Source organism: Stigmatopora nigra, chromosome 14, assembly GCF_051989575.1.
Source record: "Stigmatopora nigra isolate UIUO_SnigA chromosome 14, RoL_Snig_1.1, whole genome shotgun sequence".
Classification (NCBI taxonomy): Eukaryota; Metazoa; Chordata; class Actinopteri; order Syngnathiformes; family Syngnathidae; genus Stigmatopora; species Stigmatopora nigra.
In genome coordinates, this window is record NC_135521.1 from 7,714,750 (window position 1) to 7,725,000 (window position 10,251).

The window sequence follows — 10,251 nt, forward strand, 5'->3', positions numbered from 1 at the left end:
TGTATGTTTTTTTTAATAATCATAATTTATGTATCAAATGATTCAATTGCAATAACCATTAAACTTACGGTTAAAAGCAAGTATTATTCACAATACCAGACTTTAAACGTGTATGTTTTATCAAGACAAAAAAAAAAAAAAAACTATTAGCACCCCTGGAGTGCTAATGAGTTAGGGATGACATCATCCAATTAGTGCTCCCCTATAGTGCTCCCCATGCTGTGATAGGTTAATTGACAGCACCTGAAAAGTGCCTATTCCTGCACACTAATCTCTCGCTGAATAGAAGCCCGGCAGATCCCAGCCAGTCGGAAATCTTTGAATTTTTTAACATGCTTGCGGCCAAATGTGCTTTACTTGTCATCTCACTTTTGATTGCCTGTTGCCATGGTGAAGAAGGAAAGGCATCAGGTATGCAGAACAAATTAAATACAATCGAGTTTTGAATGGAGAGATTTTTTCCGTTCCCTCATCATAATTAGAAAATGTATTCCCTTTTATTCTCAAAGGAGGCACTGGAGATGAAGAGGTTGGAGCAAAAGGTAGATCCTTTGGCCTAAACAGCACCAATAATATGACACATTTCACCTATGGAATTGTGGCAAACTTGGCTGCAATGCTACTCTACGGAAGCAACTTTGTTCCAGTTAAAAGGATAGAGACTGGAGATGGTAAGTGTATGCTTTCTTTTATACTTTTGAATGCAACAAAGAATGGCCTGTAAATGTCAATCAAGGTACAATCAAGTAAGAATATAAACCACCAAAATGATGTAGCCTTAACCTACTACTTTAATCTGGAGTTTTGGCATTGATCGAGACATTCCAAAACTAATAAGTTTGTAGTTTTCTCTCACTCCACTCATTACAGTGATATTGGGGTGGTTCTTGTTGACACATGATTGGCTACGTGACTTTTTGGTATTTTTTTGGACAGGAATGTTTTTCCAATGGGTGTACTGCGCAGCCATCTGGACTGTGTCCATGGTTGGCGATGTGATGCTCCACTCTCCCAAATTTTACCCATTAGCAATGCTTGGGGGAGTCATCTGGGCTACAGGTACTATAGAATTGATACATTAAACTCATAACATTCCGATTTCAGAAACCGCTTACTATCAGCTAACACGGGCAACAAGTTAGATTTTTTTTTTTCCCTCCCAGGCAGCGTGATGGCTGTTCCAATCGTCAAAGCCATTGGCCTCAGCCTGGGGGTTTTAATCTGGGGTTCATCCAGTCTGTTGATTGGCTGGGCCACTTCAAGGTAACTTCATTTATTTGGAATTGATGTAAAGCTGCCTGCCTGTCCGTCCGTCTGATTGGCATGCGGTAACGCTCAGGTTTGGCTGGTTCGGGATCCCTGCTGAGAGTGTCTCGCGACCCACGTTAAATTTCTGTGGAGTTGGATTGTGTCTGCTGAGGTAAGCCACAATTTGTTTGAATTAATTGGACATGTTGTTAATTAAAATATCTGAATGGCTGAGCAATAATTGTACCTTATTTGAACACTCAGTCTATTCCAGTCAACTGTTCGGATAAACAGACACGGTCCAGTTTGTTTTGTGTATTGATGTACTACAAGTAGACTGCACAGGAGAAATGAGTGAGCGTCATGTGAAATTCCAAGTTTTGCCGTCAGCATTCAAATGTTGCCACACAAGCAATCAAAATGTATCTATCGTGATGTTTCAGGGAATTGTCAATTCATAAATTCCAGCAGTCAAATTGTTTTTATCATAATTCGATAGAAATGACTTGCCATTCGTGCTTTAAAATCAGGCCACGTCAGATTGGCATGCTGCAATGGCTTGTAATCATTATCAAGAGAATGGAGTGTCTCACACTGCACAGGTTTGCCACAAAACTACCCAACCGAAACCAATTTCAATACAGTAGTCTATTGATGGGGTGACAGTCTTGATCCTCTCCTTGATAAAATAAACCCAATGTGTTGGTTTCATTCATGTTGCATATTTCCAAGCCAAAATCAAATGCTCTTTCTTGTTTTTTTCATTCCAGTAGTGTTATCTTTTTCTTTGTGAAAACGGATCTGCAGGAGAATGTCAATCCTGAAAGTGTACCTTTACTCATTGAAAGGGTCAGTACATGTTGTTCATGATGGTTTCCCTGGCATTGTCAATGAATTGCTTTTTGTTATTATTTTTCTTCAGCAAACCAGCTCCGGCAGCTATGGCTTAACCTTTCCCAAGTTCTGGATTGATTCTGTCACACCCAAGCGCAGACGCTTAATGTGAGATAACTTCAATTTATTTACTGGTATTACTACTATTGTTTTATTGTTTTGTTGTGTATAGACCAAATGGTGTCGGGCAAATGTAAAAATTTGTATTACCATTGATTAGCCCAATTTGAAGGCACCAAATGTAAATGCAGCCAAAATGGCAGCAAAGAAACCCAATGAGCAATTTCCCTTTCCCGATACACAAACTTATTCCCTCAGTAGTGGTTGAGTGACAGTAAACCAAATACGGTAACTGGGCCTCATGTGAGGTCATTACTGGTTTTTGCTAAAAGCAACAGTTGACTTGTCAAACCTTCTTGGGAAAACAAGTCATGTAGAAATGAACGTGAAGCGACATTTATAATGCCCCTTGGTCTGCTGTTTTAAAACCAATTTCGATTCCTCTTGCTGTTTAAAAATTTATGAATTGGTGCAAATCAATAGTAACTTGGCAGGAGGAATGAGTGCATATGCTCTCAGGAAGTGGGGATGATTACCAAGAGTTTAGGGTTTTATGCATATAATTTTGGACATCTTTAATCACTAAATGCAAAAAAATTACCCCAATGTACCTTTCCCTAAAATCCCATCCCGTTCACTGCAGGGACAAATTTGTCACTGATAAAATAACCAGTCAAAACAACACGACTAAAACTTCTCCACATGACCTCCAACAATACAGCGTGTCAAAGTGTAATTGGCCTCAGTTACGGTTTCAAAACTACTCTAAAATAAACATGCATTGATTCTTGACACTTTTGTGGCTCTGGACATGATCTATTATAGCTACATTCATGATCACCAAACTTGTAATCCCAAATGAAGCTTTTATGGAGGTCTGAAGTTTCCAATTTGAGTTATCACTAGCATTTTTCTCAAACTTGTTCACTAGGATGAAGTATGTGTTCTTAAAATGGAATTTTGGATGTTCGTGCTGACCTATTTCTCACCATCTTCAGGGGCTGCCTGCTGGCCATCGTGTGCGGCGTGTTGTATGGATCTTCCTTCACACCAATTCTCTACATCAAGAGCCATTCGTCACACCATGACAGCGTCTTCCATGGAGCCAGCGTTTATGGTACAAATTGCAGAACACGGTGTACAAATGTAATATCCCACAAATGTTTTGGTTCACTCTTTCCAGACCTGGATTACGTCTATGCCCAGTGCTGTGGGATATTTGTGGCCAGCACGGTCTACTTCATCATTTATTGTGTCGCCATGAAGAGCAGGCCAAGGCTCTATTCCAGGGTAATTCTCCCAGGTTAGTCCTGAAATTACAGTACTGCAATGTTTGAGACAGATTTGGACTAGAGCTGGTCAAAGTACCCAATCTCCTTTATAGCTTAAGTTTTCATTTTAGTTACTGTTACGTGCTCTGAACACTTTTTTTATACTACATCAAATCCCTCAAACATTTTCTTAGTGATGGATTTTCTTTATTGAAGTACATGGGTTCTTTCACACTTTACCAACCAGGATGCATCATCCTCAAAGTAAAGCACCCCCTTTCTTGGGGGGCAAATAAATCAATGATCCCCATAAAAAGCAGCCAGCAGCCGAAGGTCTAACGTTTTTAAAGTGGCTGCTTGGTATGGGACCCACTACCAGTAGTGAAATCTTACCCCCAACTTGTATTTCCTTTTAATGAGGGCCAAGTCTGAAAGACGTGACTTCTCTGTGGAATTTGTTTTCGGTAGACCTTGGTAATAAGGTTTCAAGAGTCAAAAAGTTTGACTTTCCAATTTATTTTTAGCCAGGAAAAGATGAGAAAAAGCAGACTTTCATCAAGCTCCTGGGTTGTCACCCTGAGCCTTTGTCAAATATGATTACTTATTTTTCTGTTCTTCAAACACGCAGTATCGGTGCCTTTTCGAATGCACAAATGACCTTCCGATAACCTGCTCTGCTTAGAGGGACAAAAACATGACGAGTGAACTCGGGAACGTTGTTGACAAACTGCAGTTAGAAATAGGTAACTTGTATAATGGAGAGAGTATGCTATGACTGCATTAATGCATGTCGAATCACACAACTCTGGCTTTGATTGAGGCCAAAATGAGCGAGTTCTTTGCATCTAGAGGATATTCCTTTTGATCATAAAATAAAAACTCTGGGTGGAGCGCAGCTACTGATTTGAAAGAGAATAGAAGTGAAGAAAGACAATTGCAAAACTGCAATAGACCATTCCATTGCAATCTCTTATATTTTAATCAAATCTGTTGTTCCTACCAGGGCTTTTTTCAGGGTCCATGTGGGGCTTGGCTACATACTGCTGGGTCTTAGCCAACAACTACTTGAGCGTTGTGGTCACGTGCCCTATGGTTACGGCAGTAAGTGCACTTTCTAAAACCTTTTGGTTACCTTGGCTGTTAATGCAAGCTTTTATCTCAGGCTTTATATATAGTCCTTTAAATTTTTGTTTTTGTATGTCTTTTTTTTAGTATTTGAATTTAAGGTGTGCATAAGTGTTTTTCTTTTATTTTTACTGAATAACATAGTTAGGTGTAACGCTTAAAAGAATTGCGTTCAAACATATTGGACGTCTATTGCTGTCATTTAGTATTTTAGAGAAAAAAATCTGTATATGCATCCTGGGTTTGAGCACGTTTAGAGACTAGTTTAAAAATAGTCTAAAAGCCTAATGTATGAAAATTTCCATCGTATAAATCGAAAATGGATTTTCTGCACCCTCCCGCCAGACGTCCAGTGTTCCTATCTCAATCCACCAGTCGCACAAATTCTATTCCGCCTTCAGTCAACTAATACAAAGCCAGTCAGGCTTGTTCAGTTTTCTTCCTATATGCAATGCAACAGTGTTTGTAATGTCTTGATTTTAATAAGGAATGTTCAGAATTGGATACTGTGGGACATTGATGGTATATTTATTTCATAAATGTCTTCAACAGGGATATGGGCTGGTTGCTGCACTATGGGGAAGCCTCGTGTTCAAAGAGATAAAGGTAAATACAGACTTTTTTTTTTTTCTTCAAACTCCTGTTGACTCCCTTCCCCATTAATGGCACTCTGTCAACCCATTTTAACCATTGTCATCAGTCTTTCCCTTTTTACATCCCTTTGGATGTCTACCGCTGTCAATGGCATGCTATTCATCAAACACTAAGGAGGGAAAAAAAAACTATGTCACTTAACCAGTGTGTATTTGCTTTTTTTAGTTATAATTCCAGCATAGTATTATATTTATTTATATTGTTTTTTTAATGACACGATTTGATTGCCTAATTAGTTTTCTACATGAATGCAGCCTTTTATTTTTTGGAAGGTCACCATTTATAAGGGTATTTCAAGTTTCACAAAAACATATTGGAACGGAGATGTTCCCAAATATATAGCATTCCACATTTTAAAGACACTGAAACTGGGTGTCTAAATGAGGAGGGAAAAAAAGCTTGAAATATTCCAATCGGCATGACTGTTCCCTTGCCTTGGATCTCTTTTGTTCCTTTTTAATACCATCATATCCTTATCGTTTCTTAAATTTTAGGCTTCCTTCCATCTTTTATTGACTGGAATTCCATCCTGTTGCTTATTCCCTTCATTCCTTCCATACTATCTTCTAAATCCACTTGGTCTTCCATTTCATGTGTCCTCAGGGTTTAGTGAACTGCCTAATCTTCTCCTTGGCATCCTGTATGGTATTAATGGGCTCCCTATTGACCGCTATCTCCAATCTGTAGCACATATTTGCACTTTTTGGATGTACTACAATCATGTTTGTCTTGCATCAGCTTGTCTAATAAATATCCATAAACAACAAACTCTGGCATTCTAATCAGTTCCAACTGGGGCGAGATTTACTTGTCAATATTTGCACTGTGAGCTTCAAATGTAAATATATAATTTATACCGTCATTGGGAGAGGTTTGAAATAGTAAAGTAGGCAAAAGAAAACATTGCACTGCACCAGATTCACTGATTATAATATTATAGGATGGTGAGAACTGGGTGCACAAGATCTCCAAAAAAATTGCTTTGTAATTAGACTTAATGTCGTAAAAATCAAAAAGGCTAGCTGTGAAAGATGGGAAATTAAAAAAATAAAAGTTCATTTTAACATCAGTTTAAAAAGCAACATGAAATCTAATAGACTTAACAATTTTAGTTGCCCAGATTTAAATTCTATCAATGTCAGTTTTTACAATTGCTTTCTCTAGGCAGGACGTGATGTACTATAAGATTCTTCTATTCACAGTATGGATTGACTCGTTTTAAAAATAGATGATATCAAAGTCAACAGCCCCTTTTTGAAATGCCAATTTTTCATCATGTTAATATTTTAGGGATGCTCAAACACCCCTGCAGTACTCTCGTACCTTTTTGGATTATTTTGTTGAGTGTTGCCCTTACCTCTTTCATTGACACAGCCAGTTTTATCAGTGTTGATTGGTAATGCGAGTCTGTATACTGATGACTCATCTGAGTCTAAAATAATACTGCCAACGTCCTTAATTGAAAACAAAATGAATGCTGGATGTGTCAAAAATATTGCTGATGCTGAAAACATCTCCTGATAAGTATACAAATGAATTGAAAGGGCAAGTATTAACATCTTGGATATTTTCCATACTCCATGAAGGAAAGCAAAGAGTAGGAAAAGACCACTTGAGAGTTTTGCACCCACTTTGCGGTTATTTGTAGTTTTCTCTATGAGAAACAGTGAGTTTGTTAGTCTCGTGTTTTAATTAAAGATGACTCCATTTCTGTTCACGTACGCTGAAATGGGCCTGATTATGTCATTTTGTACAGATTGTAATCAGGTCAAAAATGATTGGGCTTTATGATGTATTTTTATGTATTCACTTAGTTCAGGGCAAAGATATCTGATCCATTTTCCGATCCGTCAGAAATCGGGTCCAATCATGTTCTTTTCAGATGCTATTTAGTGAGAAAATTCGTATTTATCTTTAGATATATTCTTAAAATACATGAGGATCATATGGACTGTGTCAAATAGCATTGCTCAAATTATAGGAAAGACCTGCAAACGTCAAAAACTTTTCTGACTTCAACCAAATTTTGACATGTTTACCCGGCTGCCGTTTGATTGACAAATGAAACCTTTTTGAACTTTTGCAAATTGGTTGAAGTTGACACGGGCTCAACAAATTCAGCCCATGATCCGCTACTTTTTTTTTTTTGTTATCCTTTCATGAGAAGCCAAAATGCCTCTTGAAAACAGAACTGGATATTTGACAAATATATCTTGAATGATTAAATCAAAGAAAAACATGTCTTCATCATGCTTTTTTGTGTGGATGTGCAATCCTTTAAAAAAGAAATTTCAGCTGATCATTATTTCTTGCCACGTTCTACTTATAGTAATGATAAACTCTTAAATTCAGAGCAGAAAGAAATGATACAAGTCCACATTTGGAGGTCTTCCATCCTGTTGGAAAGTATATTTTTACAGTGGCATGCAGAGCTGGAGATCTTTTTGGGTTGGAAGACCAGTGGTTACTAACTACATCTCAAAGAACACATATTACACATCATAGGCACGTTATACTTCTCCAAGCTCATTTCATTGCTGTATCGACACCCGCACAACTATCAGTGTTCCATCTAAAATCCAAAGGGAAGCTTTTGTTATCTAGCAATGTCGGATCAGTAAAGCGTTCACACGAATGCCCACCTCTGGTTGGGTAGTTTTCGATAGACGGACTTGGTGAATAAAGCTGCTGCAGCGTTGTTAAAAATATCCGAAAAAAAGTGGAATCTGCTTTGTGGAGATCAGAGAGATTTAGTGAAAGTCTTCATTCAATAGAGAGCTGTTGCAGCTTTTCCAATAAATCCCCTTCTTTCCTTCACTTCTTCCTCGGGGCATTCCAACATTGGAGACAAGAAAAAATCTAAATGGAAAGTGTAAGGCATTTGAAAAGTACCGCAACTCAATTACCGTAAAACTGAGGAGACATTTGCTTCTCATTTTTCTCAATATATTTCATTATTTCATTCCATCTTAATTATGTACCAAGTCTAACATTTTGAGTGGCAGGTGAGTTAACCCTTTTATATATGGTAGTTTTCTCGCATATAGTTCAACTTGTTTTTTGTTTTTTTTAAACCTTTTCATTTTACTTTTTGGCTTTAACTGACAGTACTTAAACGTCCAATCCATGTGAACTGGGATGGATTGGCCGTTTAAACCTTGGCATTTAACGAGTTCAACACTAAGAATAAATGTTTGTGTTACTTAGGAAGTTAACACGTGTTTTTTTTTTTAATATTGCGAACATGCTTTTGAAATATGCGCACAATGTGAGCAAAATGGTCAAAGGTTTAAAAAAAGAGCCACAAAAATAACCACTGCAGTGGCCATGGAAACAGGGGACAGGTTATTTTGGTTATGATTACAAGCCATTGCGCATGCCAATCTGGTGTGGCCTGTTTTCAAAGCCCAAATGATAAAAAAAGTGATTTCAGAGTTTCTATTGAATTACTATAATAAAAATAATCATTTAACCGCTTGGATTTGTGAATTGACAATTACCTGAAACATCACAATGCGCCTGTTTGTGTTTCACAATCCTTTGTGTTATTGCAGTGGTTATTTCAAAACATTTACATAAGGCACGTGATAAAGGAAAATCTAGTTATTTGCATTAATTTCCAATCAGAAACATGCTTTTGACTATGTAAAGAATATTGCTTGAACTGAGTGCAGTAACAAAATAGTATACTTGTGAATAAATTAAAACAAAAAACAAAAAAAAATGCTAACTGGAAGAGATTTTGCCTGCTATAGCACTGGATTATGAAAATCCGGCTCCCGCTTTCAATTGCACGTGACAAAGTGTGAAACGTCTATTTAAAGAACCGTGGGTCGTCTTATCTCCAAGTAGGGGTAAACAACAACAAAAAAAACGATCAGATTAAGACTTTTCTGAAAGCGACGACTTTCTTTCGAAATGGCTGGAGGATGAAAGCTAATTAAAAAGGGGAAAAGAAACCATACAGCGCAAGGCTAGAATGAAATGTTGCCCTTGGCCAGTTAAAGACATCTGTGAAGATTTTCTTGTCTTCAATACTGTTCATGCAAAATCTGTCACGTCAAACCATGACAGAAAATCTGGCGTTTGGGATACAATTAGCAAATCATAAAGAAGTTGTCAGGCAATTGCTGGTGCCAAGGTGAAACTATGGGTCAATCTCTTATGTTTTGGAAGGGGTGTAAAGTACTTGAGGGGGGTCTTTCTTTTTTACACAAATTGGGGGGACTATATATCCTTCCTTATTTTGTTTTCCTCTATAATTAGTTTAACCACTACTTGTCGACAGTTACATAAAGTTACATGCTATTGAGAAACTGAGGAAATACTCATCCATTTTGCAGAATAGCCATAATTCAACTTTTATTCCGTTCAAGGGCTTCTGATTAATTTAATAAGACCATGATGAAATCAATTTGCTAGTCATTGTCCTCTAGTCTATTCTACTTTATTCTATCCTATTCTTCTCTCTCTTGATTTTCTCTTCTCTGTTTTCATCTGATGAGATTTCACCAAATGAAATAAATGTCCATGTTGTCTTGCTGAAATATTTCAGATCTTTCAATGAAACCCTTACTTTTCATTAATCGTAAATCTAAAAGTTGACAACATTGATGGAGGTGAGTATGGATTGGTTCATTGCTCACCCGATTAATCAATCTCTATCAAAATGCAAAGCATAGCCACACTCTAATTTTAAAGGACCCTGTTTGCAGATTTGTTTTTACCATCTCAGCATTGATCTCAAGCATTTTCTTTTACATTAACACACATTGTGAGTGAGCACTAGGAGAGTGAGACTTTTGTAAACTCCTCCTCTAATATGTAAGAAGCCTGTCCGTGCGCTCTTCCCACCGTGCGTCATGCCCCCCAGTACCCTCAATGTTTTGAGAGCGCTCGTCGTTTGCTGTTCTCAGCCAGCAGGTTGCTGCACCAGCCAGCCAGTGACAGCATCATTTTCGGCCCTCGGAATCATACTCATCATACTTTTTTTTGTTTT

At 37.7% G+C, this 10,251-nt stretch overlaps 1 protein-coding gene across 1 annotated transcript; it reads left to right on the forward strand.

Annotated features, from left to right (window-relative positions):
• The first annotated feature begins 204 nt into the window (after positions 1–204).
• Positions 205–6,020, forward strand: tmem144b (transmembrane protein 144b). Its single transcript, XM_077732925.1, has 12 exons — positions 205–411; positions 510–671; positions 937–1,059; positions 1,164–1,263; positions 1,340–1,420; positions 2,019–2,097; positions 2,171–2,250; positions 3,201–3,319; positions 3,386–3,505; positions 4,477–4,574; positions 5,151–5,204; positions 5,856–6,020. Exons 1-12 carry the CDS (start codon positions 333–335, stop codon positions 5,937–5,939), a joined length of 1,179 nt encoding a protein of 392 aa, XP_077589051.1. The 5' UTR covers positions 205–332; the 3' UTR covers positions 5,940–6,020.
• Positions 6,021–10,251: the final 4,231 nt, after the last annotated feature.